General features: G+C 39.7%; 1 protein-coding gene across 3 annotated transcripts in view; it reads right to left on the reverse strand.

Moving 5' to 3' along the window:
• rmdn2 (regulator of microtubule dynamics 2) overlaps nt 1-17093 on the reverse strand; it is a 40239-nt gene extending 23146 nt beyond the window's left edge. Inside the window, exons 1-2 of one of the 3 annotated variants that reach the window (XM_085297525.1) lie at nt 16991-17093; nt 13378-13832 (exon numbers count right to left, since the gene is read on the reverse strand). In XM_085297525.1, coding sequence (XP_085153651.1) covers nt 13378-13823 — 446 coding nt within the window. In that variant the 5' untranslated portion in view covers nt 13824-13832; nt 16991-17093. Of the gene's footprint in view, nt 1-13377; nt 13833-15174; nt 15429-16990 lie in introns of those variants that run through there. The other 2 variants (XM_085297524.1, XM_085297523.1) reach the window with 2 other exon arrangements.
• Nucleotides 17094-22606: the final 5513 nt, after the last annotated feature.

Below are 22606 nucleotides of genomic sequence, written 5' to 3' on the forward strand. Positions count from 1 at the left end.
TGCTTGCCAGTTCCACCCCATAACACACACACACACACACACACACACACACACACACACACACACACACACACACACACACACACACACACACACCTGGGTGCAGTGATTACAGGAGTAATATGAGGGCATTTGAACTGCAGAGATTTTCCTTAGCCAAGAAAGCAACTGTTGATGATGAAGTGCCACTACAGTAAAAGTCAAGTGCACAAATCGAATTATACACTGAAATAATGGGAGTTTTTCCCACTTTTCAATCAATTTTACTTCAATGAAAATGCTTTTTAACCCCTATCAATATTTTTATACAAACAGTTAAGTGCATGATAGTTTACACTGTAGGAAAGGTGACCAGCTACCGAGAAATATTATATTCCCAGGGATCCCAGAGGCTATGTTGTCGGGGGGCTTTTTCCCCGTGGTAGGCTCTCCCATGGCAAATTGCTCCTGGGTGAGGGACCAGACAAAGAGTGATTCAAAAACCCCAATGAGTGAAAGATCTAGAGAATATCTCACCCTAGCCCGGGATAGGGTTACTGGGGCCCTGCCCTCGGGACAGGTGGGGAAGGTGCCCAAGGGCGAGTGCCTGGGGATGGGTCTTAGTCTAAGACACACCAGGCAGGCACATCCCAAATGAGGGACATGGGCCCACCCTGCAGTAGGCCCGCCACCCGCAGGAGGTGCTGTAGGAGTCTGGTGCAGTGTGTGCTGGGCGGGGGCCAGGGGTGCAAACCCTGGTGGACTGATCCCCAGCTCGAACCCGAGCAGGGTTCTGTTTCTGGACTTCTGTGCAAACCAAAGTTTGTCCACAACGAACACGATTTTGAAATAAGGACACCCAAGGCCACAGGTCGATGACAGATTTTGTAATCGTATCATCAGATCTAAGGCCGTATGTTCTGGACACTTGGGTGAAGACAGGTGCCTAAATGTATAGTGAGGGTTACCTTCAACTCTTACCACCATTGACAGCATTCCGAGGGAGAATGGGGACATTGAGTCCGAATAGACCATGTTTAATACCTTAATTGCTGAAGTTTCTCCACTGAGCTGCAGCCACAAGGTGGTTGGTGTCTGTCTTGGTGGTAACCTTTGAACCAGATGGTGGGCACTGAGCCAGTTAAACAACTCCTTGGAGGCATCCACTCCAGGGGATGAAGTTTACCCAGAGTTCTTGAAAGCTCTGGATGTTGTAGGGCTATCTTGGTTGGCAGGAATGAGAATCAGCATCTCCAAGTCGGAGGCCATGGTCCTCAGCTGGAAAAGGGTGGAGTGCCTACTCCAGGTCAGGGACAAGTTACTGCCCCAAGTGAAGGAGTTTTTCCAATTCAATTTTCTTTATATAGCGCCAAATCACAACAACAGTCACCTCAAGGCGCTTTATATTGTAAGGTTTACCCTACAATAATACATACAGTAGAGTTTAAGTATCTTGGGGTCCCACCAAGAGGAAGCCACAGGGCAGACCCAGTACATGTTGGAGAAATTATATCTCCCAGCAGGCCTCTGGGAACACCTAGGTGTTATCCTGGACAAGCTGGAGGAAGTGGCCGTAGAGAGGGAGGTCTGGGCCCAGATAAGAGAAAGAAAGTGGATGGATGGACTATCGCTTTTACCACTGTTATAAATTTGAGAATTGGACTGCATAAAGATTAATCATTTGCCATAATGTCTGGAATCTATGAGCAGGGTTTCTTTCCCGCGAGATGTCTTTAGGAGCGATCATGGCTCAAGAGTTGGCAGTTCGTCTTGTAATCAGAAGGTTGCCGGTTCGAGCCCCGGCTCCGACAGCCTTGGTCGTTGTGTCCTTGGGCAAGACACTTCACCCATTGCCTACTGGTGGTGGTCAGAGGGCCCGATGGCGCCAGTATCCGGCCTCTGCCAGTGCGCCCCAGGGCAGCTGTGGCTACAATGCAGCTTGCCATCACCAGTGTGTGAATGTGTGTGTGAATGGGTGGATGACTGAATGTAGTGTAAAGCGCTTTGGGGTCCATAGGGACTAAGTAAAGTGCTATACAGGCCATTTACCATTTAACTTCAGATGCCCCCTCTGCCTTACTTTTTATCATTTGTGAGCGAAATGCATGCACTTGTAACGTGAGTTTTTGCAACAGTGAAAGACCTCTACATCAGAACAGTCTACGGGTGGAGGAGAAAATGAAAAAACACAACCATACAGCAATATCTGTACAGGGACACTAGATGTTGATATTTTATTAAATACATTTAAATAACAGCCATTCAGTCAAATAGTCACAGCCTGACATGAACTGACTGAAATAAATCTCAGAGAGATTGTTGAAGGTTTACAAATATTTGCTGTATAATTTATAAATGCAGACAGATTGCCAACATGTTGTCAGTCTAAATGAACACAACCTGAAGGGCGTCAACTCAGCTGGCTGCCAGCTGGCTGCATCTGGTTATAGTCCTATAAAAGAGGAAGGTTCCTTAGCACAAAATTAATAACTGAATGTGAATTTCTGTTAAATGTGAATTGCTCTCTATTTAGTTTATTGCCAACTGTGCTGATATTTATTCCTGAGAAAAAAAAGCATGTCTTATTTTTTGAAATAAGACATGATATTGAAATAAACTGATTGTTTTTAGAACGGAGCATATTTTTCCCCATTTAGTGGATCTGGCTTTTCATGTGTTGCACATAACAAATATCCAAATATCTAAATAAATACATAATAATAAAAATAAAATCAGATATATGTATTAAAACTTGGGTCATTAGAAACATTAGTTAGCACAGTTTAAAACAAGGTTGCAAGAGTGTTTTCAGCAAGGGTAAATCTTATTGCTCCAAAGTCCAAATTTTTAACTACAGGATTGATTTTTATTTTTTTAGCATTAGTCAGGAGTTTAAATAACTGATTCATTGGCTTGTCACATTCAGCAGCTTAGCAGGAAACAGAGAATCTCTGTAACTGCAAAAGAAACCAGACTTTGCCTCATACATATTTTAATCTCCGTTTGTTTTTATACCATCATTTTGAGATTGTAGCAAGGCTTTGGCAGACTTGCTACAATCTCACTCTGCACACTAAACCCCAAAGTAAACCATAATACCTGCAGGCGAAGCTCAAATCATTTATTGGCCAATACATTTCAGCTTAAAAAAATTTGAATGTGGGTGCTTTTGTGTTCTTACTTTTTTTTTTTGGTCTAGCTGCAACACAGCACGCTGCACTAACTTTCACCAAAAAAAAAAGCCTTGCATTTATCTTTAGCCTCACTGCACTAGTCATTCATTCTCTCATTCATTCATCCTTTTGTCTTTTTAATTCATTCAACAGCCCTTTTTCCCTCCCTCACTCCCTCTCGGGTGGAGAGACAGGCAGTGGCGTACTGAGTGATCAACGTATTCCTGTCACGCCATTCCACGGTTCATGAATCACTTGAGTTGAAAGAAAAAGAAGCTAAGAATCTATTTGTCTTACTGTGTGTTTATGTAATGTACATATGTTTGTACAGGAACCATTATTATGTTGGCGGTGTTACTAGCAGCGCATAGCTCTGAAAGAACAAATCTAATTAAGTTTGGGTAAGGGAAAGGACCTCACAAACAAAGACAACAGTATTACAAGAGAGAGAGAGAGAAAGGGAGAGAGACCTTCTGTGACTATAATCATGGTGCAGATTAGTGAAAAACAATGACTGACTTCGATCATAATCTTTGACACCTCGGTATGACCCTGAAAATTGACCATTTGGTCAAAGCATTTAACAGATAACTACCAGATAATGTAGCAAACATGGATAATTATGTATTAGATTTTGCACAGCATCACACAGAATGATAAATGGTAAATGCACTGGTTCTTCTATAGTGCTTTTCTAATACACCTGAGCACCCATTCACAACCATTCATACATGCATTTTTTTCTATGCTTGAGTCCTTTCTAATTAAAATTCACACACATTCATACGGATACATCCGAAACTAACTTGGGGTAAGTATCTTGGCTATTTAGCATGCAGACTGGAGCAGCCAGGGATCAAACCACCGACGTTCTAAGTAGTAGATGCTCTACACCTGAGCTACAGCCACCCCCATATAGCGTGACAATGAGAAAAGTGAATAATGTCTTCACTTTACGATTACATCATTCAGCTCATTCAGATTAAAAGTCCAGCCCAAGTCCAAGTGAAGTGTTACAAAGAGGAATTTATAACAAATAGCTTTACAAGCTTAAATTCATGGAGATTACTGTTATATGGAAACACCTAAAGAAAATAATAACAATATACAGGGAAAAAGCAAGTGCTGCATGGCTCTAGAGGTTTATCCAACAGGTGTTTATTAGTAGTGTGAACACAAGCTCAATATAAAAAAATTTAATTAAAAAGGAATTGCTAAATATAATTGCCAAAAATCATGTAACAAGTTTATTCTTGGTTTGTTTTGCCTGCTGAATTGCTCCAAGAATAAACTTGCGACATGATTTTACCCTAAACAGAGTGGCTCAGCAACCCCTCCTCCTCCTCCCCTTGTTGTTTTTTTAAAAAAAAGTAGAGCTTTGGTAACACAGCATGGGGTTTCAAATGCTGCTAATTGAAAGAAACCCCCTAAAAATGGGTTCATAATTAATTTTATCCAGTCAGTACTGGATCCTGTAAAAAGAGAACTTCTTGGTTTGTAATCAGCACCATGCACAAAGCTGTGAACAACACTGTAACTCCCCATTGCAACGTTAATGGTTCCTGAAGCTTTACTTTCATTTTCAAACAGGCTGTGTGCTCCCTAGGGGAGATCATTCAGTGTGTAGAGCCTAAGGGGGCAAAGAAGGAACCTCTTAATAGAGCTTACTAATGGCAGTTTCCACGGTTACCGCCTTCAAAACAAAACCCCAGTTACCATCCCAACATCACCGGGCCTAAGAGCATGCAGCTCAGCTTATTCAGAGTCTGGTGACAGGTCCAATGAAAGCCTGCTGTGAAACAATGCCTGACTGACTGGAGCGAATCCAGTTATTTATTCTCCATCCCTCCCCCTAAAAATGCTGATGTCACCTTTCACTTTCCCTACCGACCTACAAGCCAACTGACAGCGTCACTGACTTTCTCAACATGACCCCCTGCGTTGTGCTGGAAAAAGATGTGGGTGATAAACAACGCATCATTCATTTCTCACAGTCACAAGATGACACTGCACATTAATAAAGAATAGAGCCATTCATTCCAGCCACGTTATTTTTATCTCTACTGTGTATCCATAAATAGCACTTCTATTAGGATATGATAAAATGTTGTTCCTGAAATAGCAGATGAATAAACAAGTTTTGAAAGTGGGGATGTACACAGCTGCACATTTGACATTTAGCTGCAATGTCGCCAAAAGTAAACAGGAAAGAAACACGTGTATGAGAGTCATCAATGTGACCAATAAACCTGTTAGAAGGTCACAAAGATATTTAAGATAAAATAAATTACAGCAGAGTGTTTGGCAATACACAGTAAATAAGAAACAGAGTATAGAATAAGCAATTTATCCGACAGGTTACTCTTTTTGTGTGTTTTATTACACAACTTCCTGAGTTTGATGTGTTGTGATGGATTGCTTCCATTAGCTGGAAAAGGTTTTTAATCAGCTAGGAAGGATCATAACTCTAGTGACAGAGGATTTGACAGCAGGGTGGCAGCAGCACGTTTCTTGAGAATACCAAATGTTGCTTTGTTCTTGTAGCAAAACAAATAAGAACAGCAAAGAGTAAAGAACACAGCTCAAAGAGCTTTCCAGTGAAAGACATGTAGGCCCATAAAGCCCACAGAGCAAACTGGAAGTCAGTGAATGACTAGATTTGGTAGTTTTAGATATATTCACACTATGATTATATACATAAATTGTTGAATTGAAATGATGACTGACCCACAGACTCTGTGCACCTGATTAGTTGTAATAGCTAAATCACTGTCCTGATCAACCTCTCTCTGCATTATTAATGCTGAAGCAGACTAAAATTAGTACTGGGAAGCAAACTGGAACAGTATCGGTATTCCAGTTTTTCAAGCTTGACGTGAATTTTTCCAATACTACTATACCGATGAACAGGAAAATAGACAAAACACCCACTGTGGCTTTTCAAGGGTTTCAACATACAAAATTACCGACTACCAGGAGCGTCATGGAGCAAACTCAGAGGTTCTAATTATATGACACAACAATTATTAGCAAACGCTTCACTCTAAAGGAGAAAACAACAAAGCAACATAAATCATTTGACACTAGAGCATGATTAATACAGGATTTTTAATGCCGATAACATTACTGCCCTCTATTGGGCAAACTATACAATGTAACACTCCTTACATAGTTGAAGGGTGTTTCTGTCATTTTTTTATCCGTTGTAAATTCTGACACCAATAGGTTATCAAGTAGCTAATAACAGCCAATATAATCAACTTGCTGATAAATTGACTAATTGTAATCCCCCCCCCAAATGATGCCACCGAATAGCAAGAGCGTTAATGCTAGCTACCAGCTACTAACAGCTGTCCTGCAAAGTTTGGAAGAGAAAGCTGAAAGGAAGTTTGTCTTAGCTCTGCTGTGGAAACAGTAAAAGCAACGCAAAAAGTGACATTACACTAAAAGCAGAACAGGCCATCTGTTTAGGACTGATTATGAAGACCTCATTATATTAGTAACAGAACCTAAATGGAATTTATTAATTATTTCGATTTTTTTTTAACTTTATAAATTTATTTTTTCATGACGACAGTAAAATTCATTATATTCTAGAAAGTCCTGAAAGGTGAATTGGCCAACTAGCAAGAGTTCTATACATCTGGAGGAGCAATTGTTGGTCAAAAGTGTTGGTGCTAATGGCCACCTGCAAAATAACCGATCTCATTAAGATGAGTGAGCATCAACCTTTACTCTCTATACCACATCATCTGAATATAAATTAGAGATGGACCAATCCAATATTACATATCGGTCCGATACTGACCTAAATTACTGGATCGGATATCGGAGAGAAATAAAAAATGTAATCCGATCCATTAAATATCACAAAAGCACCTCACAAAACTAGCGACACAGCGTAACCCGGGTCATGACCTTAGCACGTCTGAGCGGTGTGCGTCTCGTGATAGAGTGGCGTGCGAGACCTGTTGGCGGTCTGGTTGAGCATTTGGAGCCTCACTACGTGCTTCCAAACCAGAATTTCATTTTGGAGAAAGCTATCCCAGAGAAGTAAAGCAAGTGTGTAAGTTCATCTCTGAATGTTCGTAAAGCATTCCCACGTTAAGCTTAACAACCGATATATGGAGCGACTGCCTCTCTCCCCCTCCCTCTCCTGCTGCTACTTCAAATTGAAACTGATCAACAATCAGCTGATCGGCTTTTCTGTCGCGACCCCCGTCTCTCTTGTTTGTTTTTCACCCACTTTGCGGCAGAAAGAGGAAACCGGGCTGAACAACAGCAGCACGTTTAAGCTTGATAAGCTGTTGTTAGAATTTATTTAAGATTACTTTCTACACCAGGATCTAGCAAAGTTTTGCCAGGGGGGCAGGTAGGGCATTAACAGGGAAAGAGGGGCACAAAAACATACTTTTCTTTCTAATTCTCATGTCTAGCTTTTAATAAATAATTATCTGAATCTTACAACCAAAGTTTTCATCTGATGTAAAATGTATAGAAATCCATTATTGTATATACACTCTACAAAAATATAAACGCAACACCTTTGTTACTGCTCCCATTCCCCATGGGATGGACGTAGAGACCTAAAATTCATTCCAGATACACAATATAACCATCCCTCCCAAACAGTGGTCACAAATCAGTCCAAAACTGCACATTCCAGGGTGGCCTTTTGTTGTGGGCAGTCTGAGGTACACCTGTGCACTACTCATGATGTCAGATCAGCATCCTGATGTGGCACACCTGTGAGGTGGGATGGATTATCTCAATATAGCAGATGTGCCCACTACCACACATTTGGACTGATTTGTGACCACTGTTTGGGAGGGATGGTTATATTGTGTATCTGGAATGAATTTTAGGTCTCTACGTCCATCCCATGGGGAATGGGAGCAGTAACAAAGGTGTTGCATTTATATTTTTGTTGAGTGTAGTAACTATTAAGTCAAATTTATAACCTAGAAAGCTACTGTACTTTTTCCTTTGCAATTCTGTTGAAGAAAGATGTTGAATCTATTTAATTACTGTAGAAAAATTATAGACTTCTGTGCATTTTTTTTAACACGTGCTTTAAATTCAAGTTGATTACGTCAATTAAGCATTATGGGGGGGGGGGGTCCCTATTTCTTTCTTTCTTTTTTTTGCTGGCAACCCTATTAGTTAGGTTGTTTAATATTTCCACTAAGTACTCTTTAAAATACCACAATAGGGAGGATGGTGTAGGTTTAAGTTTATTAGATTGATCAGTGTTGGTGGACTATGAATATATATATATCCTATATCGGATTTATATTGCTATCGGCAGATATCCAAATTCATGATATCGGTATCGGACATAAAAAAGTGGTATTGTGCCATCTCTAATATAAATACGGATTAAATACTGTACAGCGAAAACTTGATTAAACAATGTTTGACTGAAACTGTTTAACAGATTAAAATGCTAATGGAAAAAAATGCCTTTTTTGCATCACGTTTATAAGATCGGGTCTATAAAGAAGCAACCTAAAAGGGAGACGTGGGTGGTCAAACTTAACAGATATAGGTCAGAGACCAGCCAATTTGACGAGAAAAGCATCAGACAGCTGAAATGGGTGCATAGTATAAACTATTTTCCTCGAGTTAACAGATGTGTTTGTTTGGCTAATAGCCTTTCATTGAAGAATAATCTGAGGACATAGACGTGAATGTAGTGGATATGGACAGCTGCGAAGCAACACCTGCATGACGTCACAGGGAAGTTAGACTAAATCTTTTAATCACAAAGCAGACAATGAACTTCTTTTTTTTTTCTAAACATTTCTGTGTGTTGATCAGGCTTGCCCGCCGCTAAACAAAACTCCTTCTTAAATCTGCTTAAATCAACAACTATCCGATGTCATAAATGCTTGTTTTTTTGGAAAAGGAAAAAAAGAAGTGGTAATGTCCTTGAGCTACAGCGACGTGATGTGAATAAACTCAGTGGGAACTGTTTGAGGATTTACAAGTTCCTACAAGACACCTTTAAATGAGGCCTCTGACAGCTTGGCACAAAGACAGTGTGATTGATGGGTCTGCTTACCTGCAGAAAGGTAGCTTTGAGGAAGTCGCCGTGACACATGAGCAGTGAATGGAGTAAACAGCTGGAACTTTTGACCCTGTACCCACTTTTGATCAACACTACGCCCCTCTGTAACTCTGCCATTATGTCACACTAATTGTTCTCTTGTTTGAGTAAAACACATTATTGCACTCAGGTTGGAGGCAGGCTGTACTGCCAACACTGGTCACACTTGAAGTCTCTTTGTAAACAGAGGACAAAGTTGATTCATAAAAATAATCTTTGCAATTATGCAAACAGAAAAGTATTACACTTGAAGGAATGACCTCCAGAAAGGTAGAAAAAAGTGCCTTTGCCTGGTCACGATGTGCACATATCATGTTTTGCAGCAGAGCTTGCTTTCGGATTGGTTGAAGGTCCTGTTTACACTTGCACGATGCCCTCTGTTGGAAACCTGCTTCTTTCTCCTCTGTGCTGTTAGCAAATCATAAAGATTAAGATAGTTTTTCTTTTTCACCTGCTTTTTCTGGAAGAAAGAAAGAAAAGAAAGAAAGTGTACTTTATTGGTCCCCGTGGGGAAAATCCCTCTCTGCATTTAACCCATTCACTCAGTGAAGCAGTGGGCAGCCACTGGGCGCCCGGGGAGCAGTGTGTAGGGACGGTACCTTGCTCAGGGGTACCTCAGGGTAGCTGTTCAGGGGAATCGAATCCCCGACCTTCCGATCATGGGGCCACCACTCTACCTACTGAGCTATCCCTGCCCCTACAGAGAGGTAAAATGTTAACCTGAAATGTTTATGTGAAAAAAAATGCACTAATCTTGCTAATCTTAAGGATTTGGATTTCAGCAAACTCATAATATCTTCTACTTAATGCTTAGAGTGTGGGTTTTACGGGGATAATTTGTGGAGATATTGTGCTTCGAGACGGCTGAAAAGACACGAAGAGGCTTTTGAAAATGGATGTGAGGATTAGAAATCTTAACTAGGAGGGGGACGCCGCTCACTCCCTAAGGGGCTGGAATTTCTTCACTCCACTGTTCCCAGCTAACCCCCACACCCTCTGCTCTTACAAATAACAGAGCGGCAGGAAAGGCTCTTTAATTATAGGAGGTGTGTGCGTGATGTGATGTCTTTTAAAGCATAATAACCCCAACTGTAATTAGGAGCATTTGATGCGGCCGATGGCTGTCACTCAAAACCTGTGAACACATTTGCTAGAGGGCAGTCTGACACCTCCCAACTGTTTCTTTAGCCAATCAGGAGGGCAGTGGTAGCAACCTGAAAAGTTTATACATCATGAAAGAGGGCTCCTGGTGTCTTCTAAATAAGATCCAACTAAAGTAATTCATGCGCTACTGGCACAAGCAACAAGCACACCACTAATTAAACACTCAGAGCACGCTGGATGTTCAGTTGGCCTACTTTAAGTTGTTTTTTAAAAAATCTGCTCCAAGGCAGTACGATAATCACTGGGAGGATGGTAACAGAGATGGGGAGGAGTCATGCACCTCTGATCCAAGGCTCACTGCACACCTAAAGAGAGCGCGGCTAGGATGTGAATAGAGCTGCACCCAGTGTTGTGATGTCTCTATGGCACTTGACATACTCCACTTCCTCCATAAATAAAGCAGGGGGTCAATCCAGGTTAAGTGGCTGGATAAAGCATGCTAAAATATCCTCTTTCTGATTTGGTGCTCACAGTTTATACAAGTTTGAGAGTTTGCGTGTTCAGATTGTCTCTGTTGGGTCCAACAAAAACTTAAGTGCTCCTAACCGGTGAAAATATTAAGGCCCCGGATTAATCGTCCTTATTTAACTGCTGATAATGTTTTGATAAGATGAGATTTTAGCTGGTTGTCCATTCACAATAGACATGTTATCTATGGCTGGCATGAGTTCAAGACATCTTGGCAGGGGGTGGATGACTGGGCATGCGGTGTTTGATTGGTCTGCTGTTATCTGCAGCACCTGAGGCATTTCTACATACTGTCACATATATAATTTAATGCAAAAAAACAGCAAGCGGGTTTAACTGGTAAAGTAGGTGGGCCAAAAGTCTCCTAAAAGCAGATAATGATCAACAAATACGGCTGTTAACGTGTAAACTAACCCGAAACTAATTTACCACTCACCACCTGTTAAGATATTTATCTGCAGTTTATTTTTCTGTTTGCTTCTTTGTGATTAGAACTACTTTCAGTAAGAAATGACTACAGCCTGATGATTGTATGGATATAGATAATTAGCATAAAACTGATTATAATATAATTACATTTATTGCTCTTCAACCATAAAGTGAGGCAGATATTTTCAAACCTTTTACTCAACTGTTATATTCTACAGGCTCATGGGGTGTAACTGAGTGAAGTGTGCTGGACAAACGGTGGAACAATGTCACAGATTCTTTGTGTCCATATAAAAACTTATTCATACTCTATACTTTATGAAGATATAAAAGCCCACTCTTGCTTCAGGTCAGGGAGATTTGTGGGCATTCACTTATGCACAGCATTTTAGTCAGATTGAAATCTGGACTTTGACTGGACTGTTTTTTCAGTCACTCTTTTGCAGATTTGCTACTTTGCTTGGGATCATTGTCCGGTGGCATGGCTAATATTTAACATTCTAACTGAGGAGTTATGTCTGAGATTCTTTGAGCGCTGCAGAGCCTGACCTTGTGGTGAATTTTCTGGGATTTCCACTCCTGGGAATATTGATATTCGTCTTGAAGGTTATTCACTTGTTATTCAATCCTTCTCATTGTATAAATGATGAACTCCAAATTGTTAGGAAACAACTATATAACCCTTCCCAGACTGAACAAACAGCTGATATCTGTCCTCCTCAGCAACTAACACACCTGAAGCCTCCAGACCTGCAAACTGATAAAACATCAGCGTTCAGCATATTTACAGTTGCTGATGCTCAGATAATCAAGTACATGTGATTAGCAGCAGATAACTCCTCTGGATACCTATATGATTTCACACACTGGTTCTATAGTTTGCCTTAGTAACACAACCACAACAATGGTTGTGTTACAGGCAAACAGTGCAAATCACTACAGGTAAGTCACAGTTTCCACATCTGGTTCTAAATCCTAATCAGTCCCATCTTCCCCTTCATCTTTATCAAAGTGTCTGTTTTGTTTTGTTGTATTAAATTGGAACTCTTGATTTTTTTTGCGTGTGCTTTCTGTTTCATTTTGGGCTTTTGCTTTAGCCAGATCACAGGTTCCCTTTTTGCTCAGTGACTCACTTCACGTCACTTTAATCTAACTAGCTGTTTGGCTCCCAGGAAACCACAGAAAACCATATACTTTTCCCTTCACAGAACATGAAATAAAAGTGAGATTAGAATTCTTCTTAAGTGCCTGTTCATTCCCACATCTTAAAACAGACCACAAGTGTGCATTATCTTTTGTTTAACTTTACTTGCAGCACATGCTTTTCTTACACCACAGATTCGCTTCTGTGATAATGTTAAGATTTGTTAAGGGTGTAACAATTATGAAACCAAGCCAGAAACTGCAATAGAGAAGTCTGTAACTGACTTATGGAGACAAACTAAGTGTTACTCACTTAATCCCTATTCTATAATTCACAAAGAAAGAACAGTGAAGGACACAATAGTCTTACTTTACAAATATGTCATTATTATTGAGCCACTGCACTTCCTGCATCAGCGTATCAGCATTAGTACTGTGATATTGGCAGATTGGCCACATGCAGTGTGTGTTCCTTAACAGCACATGAGGTGCACATAAAATATGTGCACCTCACGTGCTGTAGATGTATCTATTTATTCGATCTAGCGGCTTCTTCATCACTCAAAATTCAAAACTGCTGCAGCTAGTGAGGCTGGTGTAATGGGATGGAATTGTAAGTAAAAAGTAGCATTTGTTTAGGTTGGGCATAATTTTGTGTGTGAATCCTGTTAATCTGATATTTTCAGTTTAAGTCTATATGTATCTACGTGTATGTGAGCAAAAGAGCGCTTTGGAGGAAGTCAAATGACTTCTATGGCTTGCTGAGAGACAATTCAGGAAAGCATATTACTGTCATAGAATCTGTTAATGGAAAAGATTCTGATGTTGTTGTACATTTGCTCAGACATTATTAAGAAATCTCTAACCAGATAATAAAAAGGGAAAACTGTTTTCAGCTTTTAAAGTACTCACCCTCCTTCACTCTCTGCTTCCTCTGAGCTCCGGCCTGTAGCTCTGGCCTCAGCGACAGTGGCCGCAGTTCTTTTCCTTCGTGTTGGCGTAGTCCTGTGCAGAGAGCCAGTTCGCCGTGCCTCTTCACGTCCCCTGAACTCCTCTCTGACCTGGTCTTGCAGCGATGGCAGAGCGTTCTTCAACGCCTTCATTTCATCCTTCAGCTCTGACACACACTGAATCAGGGCTTCAAGGCGATCCAGCACTTCGGCCTGACCGCTGGGCAGACCAGGACCATCCACCAGCGTGAGACCATACCCTTGCTCATTAGTATGGTGAAATTGGAATCCCAGGCACGAGCCTCTTCGCCGAGACCTAAAATTTTGGTAACACACCACAGCCAAGCTGACACCAGCCACTCCAGCCAACGCTCCCAAAACCAGTACCTTGCTGTCTGTCTGGGCCATCCTGCAAACCTGAAGATACGCGAAGAAAAAAAACAACCTGAGGGTCACTGACTGCAGAAACTTTGCTGTGAAAGGAAGATTGTAGTTAATGAATTGCTAATTCTTTTGAGGCTGCGGCCATCCCTTTTGCTTTCACACCTTTTCTTACCACACTTCTCCCTTCCAGTCAGCTTTGCATGAGTACATTTTGATACAACACTATTGCCAACAAGCAGCCATTTCAGCATTGACCTTCTGTGGCTCACCCTCCCCATGAAGGGTGTCTATAATTATCATAAGCGCAGCTCTCATGCCAGCATTCTTCTACATGACTGTGGTTTTGTGAACTGAACTAAACTCAGAGATATATTGTATTTATACTGTTTGAACAGCCATTTCCTCAAAATGAGTTTAATATGTTATGATAAGTTTGCTACATTTTTTGAGCTTTTAAAGTGCTTGAAACACTATAGCTTCAATATAATGGGTTTAAAATATATTTGATTTTCACATCCTTAAAAAAAATGATGGAAAATATTGAAAATTTTCCATGATATAATTTTTTTCCACCATGCAAACAGAGAAAAACAAAAGCCCTTTCACTCACATGTGTCTCATGACTTGCATGAATGATCAGTGTCTGAAAGGAGCATTGTCAACACTGATTTCAATATGTACTTAGTTCTTGCAGAAAGATTTGCCTGCACAGGGTCTACTAAAAGTGAAGCAAGGACACAACAGCGAGAGTTTAACTATACGGAAAACAACATTCCCCTGTTTGGATAATAGGCTATACTTTGCTTTCTTTAAGACAAATGATCATGGCATTTAAATTCACATTACACTTCCGACCAACTTTAGCATTTAAACCCCTTTCTGATTAACGAAGCACCAGATATGAAACACATAAAACGAGACTCTGCCAGCACTGAAATTTCTAACATTAGTCAGCAACAAAGTGTTTAAACAAAGACACATGCTAGTAGTGGCTAGCCTCAGATAATTGGATCAACACATAATCTTCAAGGGAGCGTGTCAGCCAGCAGTCAAACAGCAGATATTGCAGCCCGAGCACATTAAGAAATTTAAAAGCTTTCACGGTTTTCCTTAGCAGTACCCTATGAGATACCACAGCTTCACTAGAAGCACAGAAGATATCTGTGTTAATTAGCTTACAATATCATGAAGTTATGCTGCTAGCTCTTAGTCGCCAGTTACCAAACGACGTGCCAACGTTAAAAACAGAGCGACACGCTAACGTCACACAGATACAAAAACATAAATTGATCGCTTTCAGTAACAGAGAATCATCTCGAGGTCTTACATGAACAAAATGTACGTAAAAGTAATGAAAAGTGACATTAATATACACCTTACTGTAAGGTAGGGAAGGAGGCACTTGTCGGCTTGACAGCTATCTGGTGCGACAGCAAAAACATTCCGTGCTGGCTCAGGCGCCGAAAGGAAGAGTTCCGGTTATGTGCCAAAAACAAAAATTGATTGCTGATGGTTCTGTGTGCTTATGTTTAATATATTTGGTTAAACTGGTAAATAGAATGCTGTCGACGAGTTTATGAATGGGCTATATATATATGAAAAAAAGAAAATAATAATAATAAAGAAAGCCTGTATTGCAATGACTTTTGTCACTGCGCTATTGTGCCTTATCTGTGTTCTACATTATATTTTATTGAGCCCTTTTTTGGCCACTTCAGATATTTAATGCATAGCTATTAGAATATATCTGTTGTAATTTCTGCCACCGCTGCAGTTTCTGCTGTCACAAGATTTCTCTTGAAAATCACATTTTAAATTTCAATGAGACATTTCTAAAATTATTAATTAATTTATTCATCTATCCCTTTTCTTAACCTCTTATTCTGAGGGGACAGAAGGTTCTCATGGCATAGCTGTCATAGAGTGATAAGCAAGATACTCCCTGCACAGGTCACTAATGCATCACAGGGCCACTAATGACATGTTTAGTAGAAAGAAAACTCCAAATTTACATTAGGTCTGCTTCCCTGTCTGTATTTAAGCCATTCATAAAAGCAATCCTTTCTACCCTCTACCCTCAGTGCACAAGAAACTTTATTTTGTTAGTTACTGATTTCTTTTGAGTATGTTCATTTGGGAGAAGCAACGGTGTAAGAGCCACTGCTTCTATTTCACCAGGCAGAATGTGGGTGGACCATTTCAGTTACTCCCACTGATGCAGCTAAAACCCTGTTGGCTGTCAAATATGCATATCTGTGCTACACTGTGCTTACATGCATAGAGCACGATGTGGCTTTGATGGAAGAGACTTCTCAGGCTCCAGCTCTAATTTTAACAATTCTAATACTGCTTACTGTGTAGTGTGCAACAGCATTGATCTAGCCCTGTCCTATTTTTATTTTTCTTCCCAAGAGACAGACTATATTGTTTTGAAGGCTCTCCAGATTGTCTAAAGGGCTTTCAAAGTTTTCACATAATGGAATACTATCAACCATGGATTGGCTGAGTACAGAACAAAAGGCAGCAAACATGTAAAGAAGAGCTTTGACATCTTTCAAGAATCCTGGAAAACTATTTCTGAAGAATAAGAAATGAAATAGGGTTGACTAAAGATTTTTGCACATTACTGTATATTCAGCTGAACGTGTGCTCGCATATGCTCTACGTGGCAGTACAGGCCTACACTCTAACAGAACAAAAACAAATCACAGAACATGCCTTTTCCTATCTTCCAACTATCTCTGTGAAACATGTCCTTCATGTTGATAAAGTGAGCTTTGATATGAAATGGATAATGCACAAACAACATCCTTATATGCCATTCAGATCCTTTTCCTTCTTGTTGCACTCCAATGTTTGCACTGCAGTCACCTTTTTTAAACTTTACTTGTTGCATCTGTCAATTTATTTTTCAGTTTCTAAACATTCCTCGCTTCAATTTTTTCTCAACTTGGCTTCAACATGCGAGTTAATAATCAGGCAAAGAGTGATCAAGGTCCACTACAATAGCAAATGTGCCAGAACTGCATTTAGAAAACACAGATAATAACTGCTTCAAAATGTTATGTTCTTTACAATTACAATCTCTAACGAAAGTGCAAAGGCTTTGTCATCTAATTAGTTTTTAAAATTCCTTTTATGTAAAACTAGTAGCAATTATTCTGAAATAATAAGCACAAACAATGACTCACCGCTGTGTATGCTTCACTCACACAAGTGTCTCTCTGCAGTGAGCCTGAGCAGAATGTCCTCCAGGATTAAAAAAAAACTGCTAAGCACACGTATTATCACTGCATAAACCTTGGACCTGCACTCTGCAGTCATGGAACTGTCCTTACATGGTCTGATTAAACAGAGAAACACTAAAGCCTAAAAAAAAGATCTTCAAGGATATCAAGCTTTATCTGATAGAGTTTCCCTAGTTATCTAGTTATCAACATATATCATGTCCAATACAAATCTCCAAAAAGGTGACCTTGAATTATGGCAAAGGCCAAAAATCATTGAGTTTTGTATTTTTTTTAATCATCCTTTTCTGTTTATTTACATTAGTATTAGCTGATCTTCTTCTTCCTTCATGCTTTTTTTAATCTGCACATAAAGACAAGTTCATGATTAATGGTTTGAGAAACATTTCATTCAGGGGAGGGAAAAGAAAACAACCAACAAATGTCCTTGATGACCTTACGAGTGGGTGAATTACATAAATGACTTCTTTCTAAGTTTACTCTGTTTATTTGATTTGGAAGATGAACATGAGATCTCTAAATGGATGTTTCCTTTAGCCTATAGAGAGGGAGGTAAGCACACTTTCTTGAAAACAGGGGTAATGAGAAGTTCCCTTGCATAATATGCCGTGGGAATCGCTACGTGCAGTTTCTTCCTTGCTCTCTGAAAGCTGTATTGTTCCTTAGCCCACAGCCTGCATCCAGTTACCACAGGGAACAAAAAGCCCACCTGAAACCCAGAGGCATGGTGGTGCAAAAAGGAGAAGAAAAAAAAACAACAAAGCTTGGCCAGCAGCTCTGGGTTGGCCCCACAGATGAAGATATGGCGATAAGAGAGGCGCACCCAGCCATGGCCTTGCTCCCGTCGGGTCAAAGCTTGGAGATGAGCAGATATTGTCAACGATTTTGTTTTATCCACTCAGCACGCATCTGCCAAAACTTTCATATCGCAGAATTGCCTTTGTGCACACACAGAAGCTCATCACAGCTGTCAAACAATATGTGGGAGAAATAAGGCATCGCTATCAGAACTGCACACACAAACCACAGTGTGAAGCCTCATTGTTCCCTGTCGGTCTTGTAGTAGGAGTGTTCATGTGCATGACATGCCTACCTCAGTAGGAGGAAAAACTTCTGTATCAGTTGCGTGCCGTGTTAACAGATAGTTTAAAGACTCATTCAGCCATGAAGATGTGGCTACTGTTGTGTAACAGAATGCACAACATCACGTTCGTGAGGAGCTGGGGAAGTCTAACTCACAGCACTACCTGATGACTATCTCAGCTGCAAGCACTCAGTGTTCTTATCCTCAGGTCTGCCAAGAGTCTCAGCTGTAGTGAATTAATGTGTACGTCCCCCAAGGTTAGAAAACCAACAAAAATCAACACAAACCTGTGAGTTGCATCCCAGTTAAACTGAAATTCTTCCTGCTGAAAGTCATGGTCCTGCTTGTGCGGGGGATTATGCTATGGTGTCTGGCAGGTTAACTGGGTTAACCAAAATTAGTTTTTCAGGCTTCATCTGTGGATGAAACATGAATATTTTTCCAAGACATGATCCCAGTTTAAAAGTATTCCCGTCAGTCTGCAATAGCGGCTTCCAACTGCGGTATTACTCAGCAGCATGAATAGCATTCCTGCATGTTTGCATGGCGAGCTGTCTTCCCTTTTCCCATTGCCAAATGAATCAGTGTCCGTTTCCTACATAATTTTGGCTTGAGCTGTAAAAGTATGCACAAATAATTACTATTGTTCTAACTGAATGCAGTCAAAGTATAGACGATAACAGAGATTAAGTGAACATTAAGTGGCCTTGAACTTCTGTCTCCTCATCATTTTCAAATTAATCATCTCTTCTTGCATTAATTTTTTTATGCTCTCTTTTTTCTGTATGGCAGGTTAACCATAACCCCAGCATTTTTATGTTGATGTTGTATGGACATTTACATAAAATCCCAAGTCTGTTTTTTCTTTTGTTGTTTGATTGGATCCTTCATAAGCTGGTAAAATATGTAAAACTGCCACACAAGACATGACAAGCACAAAACCTTGTAATAAAGCAAATGTAAAAAGAAAATAAAAATGATAATAATAACAAAAAGATACCAAAAATAAGTAACTAGAAGTAATTTTTTTGTGTTAGTGATAAGTGACCTGCTCTTTTTAACTTAAAGCCTTGGAGGAGATTAAAGGACTGCAGCAGAGTTTAGTCTCAAGAGTCAACAGAAACACAATGTTTTAAAAATGTTAATTCATTGTATATTCAATTATCTTCAGACAAAATGAGTATTTCAGCTGTTTCCTGTTGTTTTCTTTCCTAAAAATATTTCTTGGTAGAAACAGGAAACATCATTTTCTCCCTTGTCTAATCAAACTCCCGTTCCCTTCTCTGACGGTCACTGCACCATGGTGTGGCAAACAGAAATAAATGAACTCTATGTTCTGAAACAAAAATTATTATAATTGCCATACCCAAAACTGTAAACATATTCTACCGAAGCCAGAATATATATTTGCATCCTCTTCCAGGTTCAGAAGTGAGATCCACCCAGGTCAAGTTTGGTAATGGCGACCCTGTTGGAGGATTAGCCTGTTAAAGCTTAAAATCTGAAATAATTGCCTAACCCATCTGACAAAATTATTTTAAAATTTAAATTTACATACATAACTTTTAATTTGTAATTTATTTGTGATATCTGGCGGCTTGTTTTTTAATTGCTTAAAATGCAATTTATTCAGGTTTTCAGGGGGGGGAAATCACACTGCTGATGTAGAAGTCTCAACAACTGAAAAAACCCTGTATTTATCAAATATGACACACTAGGCATTAAGGGGTTAGGGCACTGTCTTCACTTACCTGACTTGTCGGTGCTGTGCATGTCTTATATTAAGCGAAGTCACTTTCGATAGCACTCACCACACCATAATGTGTCAGATTGTTGCTTAAAGACTATACAAATCATCAATATGACATCAAAACTGCGTTTTAAAGGTAAACGTGTTACAGTTGTTTTATTAACTACACCAGTTTTCTAATTCATGCACAGTTTTGCAGCGTTTCATATTGGTTATAAAGTGAATTAGCTTGCGTTGCACAGATTTCCATCCTGGCCATTTATTTGGTCCAATGGCTTCTAATCTGATCGTTTCAAAATTCAACCAACAGCAGCTTTAAGGGGGGTTTTTGGGGTTAACAAGTTATGAATTCTAGGAAAACCTAAGACAGGCCGATTGCATCGAGAGACCTCTCTGTGACTTTTGATTGCGTAGTTTAATGATTTCTTCCTTCCTTGTATCCTCCCCTGCAGTGACAATCAGTCATGCAATCGGACACTGAGCATTCCTCCAGAAGGAGATACACATCACTAGCAAATTTGTGGGCCAGATTTCTCTTGAGATTTTTGTCCACAACAATAAAAATGTTTATCTACTCAAAACATGGAGTACTTGGTAGGACTACATGATTGCCTAACAGCACAGCCAAATACAACAGCAGCACATAGCTGTCCTTGAACTTTGATCAAACCTCCCTGTCCTCTCCATTTACTATGTAAACACACAAGGTCATGACACTTATCTTCTGAGAGATTAATGCAGTCTATCAACAACATTTCAGCTGTCAGTATTTTAAATTTATGTATGAAGGTCATCCTGTGCTGTAAAGGGGAAAAATATGTTAATTATTTATCTCATTGAAATTACTCTGCATGTATGTAGTAAGCTAAAAGTCAGTGGTAAAATGAAAGTGAAAGTGCTTTTTTTTTTTCTTTCTTTTTTTATATGTAGGCAAGATGTGGCCAGAAGGTGGCGCCTAAAGAATTAGTGTTGAGATGCACCAGATGGACGAGCTGTGGATGAGGATCACTGTCAGGACTGGATATTTGATGCAACGGGACACATTGCTCAACCTCAGTATCCTCAGCAAGTCTTTATTTTAATAGAACAAACTAAGTTTCATCACTAGTCTCTGCTGACTGAGACACAACAGCCCTGTGTGGCTGAGAAGAGAATAAATCCAAGATCAAGATAATCTGCTCTTAAACACAGCCTGCACTTGATGTCGACAGCTCCAGACACATTATCCAGTCAGCATTTGTGCATGTCAAGGTGAGGACAGTATGAGTCATGTCTATCTGGTTACATTATGTCTGCTCTACTCAGGTAGACCAAAATAAGATAATTAGATATTATCAAGTGCAAATCAAGCTCCACTTACTGTCTGTACAAAACACCAAAGCCATAATGCCATGCAAGTCTGTAATGTGTTTTAAAATATCTTTTTTGAGCTTTTACGCCTATCATTACCAATATAGTAAAGAATATAGGAACAGATGTCAGTATAGCACTCTCCCAGATGACCAAATAATCCAAAATAATTCAGTGTCTAATAAAATCAACCACATCATAAAAAAATAAAAAGATATGTAGAACTTGAACATTTGGGTCGGCTGTGGATCAGGTGGAGCCATTTAGAAGGCCAGTAGTTTGATCCGAGATCCCATGTATCAAACACTCCTTGAGCAAGATGCTAAACCCTAGAGTTTAGCACCTTGCCCAAACTTGCCCAGACTTTAGCCTCTGTGCTTCTGTGTGAGAGAGCGGGAATCTTAGTTAAAAGTGTTTAGGTGGAAGTAAAAACACTGTATAAATATGTGAGTCTTTAGGTGAATAAGAATCACATTTATTCAATTGAGTAGAAAGTTGCTAAATAACCATGTTAGCTGCTAGTAAACATTACACTAACATCTAAGCTAATGTGAATGCTAACCTGCTAGCTGATGTTAACCTCGTTTGTATTACTAGCAAAAGCCCACCCAGGTTTTCACATTTTGTTTTAAAGAAGTTCCAAATTCCATATTTAGTGGTGACTTAAACATAATTCCATCATCGAAATTTTGGAGAACAATTTTTTTTGAAACACTTTAACTACAGTATACGCCAACGAGAACATAACATGAATGAATCCCAATTTTTTTGAACCACTAATGCGAGGCAGGATGGATCGAAGCATCCAAGCTTTTAGGTTGTTTACATCAAATCCTTAAACTAAGATCTGAATTTCACAGCAGAAATCACGACTCTTCAGACCAGGAAACATTTTCAAAAGCATATTGAAACTGTGATGTCTATGTTACCATGAGTCAGCTGGCCTCATAAAGTGTTTTGTCTCTATTACAATATCAGGGCTGAACATCTTAAAGCTTGCCCCTAAAAATACCCCCATAATTTAATAAAGGAAAAAACCCAGGTAAACTAGTAAAATAAAATAAAAAAGAAACTGTAAGATGTAATAATATAGCCTGACTTAAATAGCATTTAATTACACTGGAATCATGCCCTCAGTTGCAGACTGTACTATAGAGTGTGAACAATGAAATGAAGCCAAATACAGTGCGAAGCTAATAATTCAGCATGTGCAGTAGTCTCAGGAGACTCTGTTGCTTCAAAGAGCAACAGAAGTTGTAGTGCTTCCTTGTTTTCTTTTAATCAATCTTTAATGATTTCATAAAAAATGGAATGGTCAATCTACTGAATTCACTATCACGGCAAGAAAGAGGTGAGTCGTACACAACATCACAGA

Source organism: Mchenga conophoros, linkage group LG13 (genome assembly GCF_057382185.1).
Source record: "Mchenga conophoros isolate Kocher_MC1m ecotype Shallow Benthic linkage group LG13, M_conophoros_male_GT1.1, whole genome shotgun sequence".
Classification (NCBI taxonomy): domain Eukaryota; kingdom Metazoa; phylum Chordata; class Actinopteri; order Cichliformes; family Cichlidae; genus Mchenga; species Mchenga conophoros.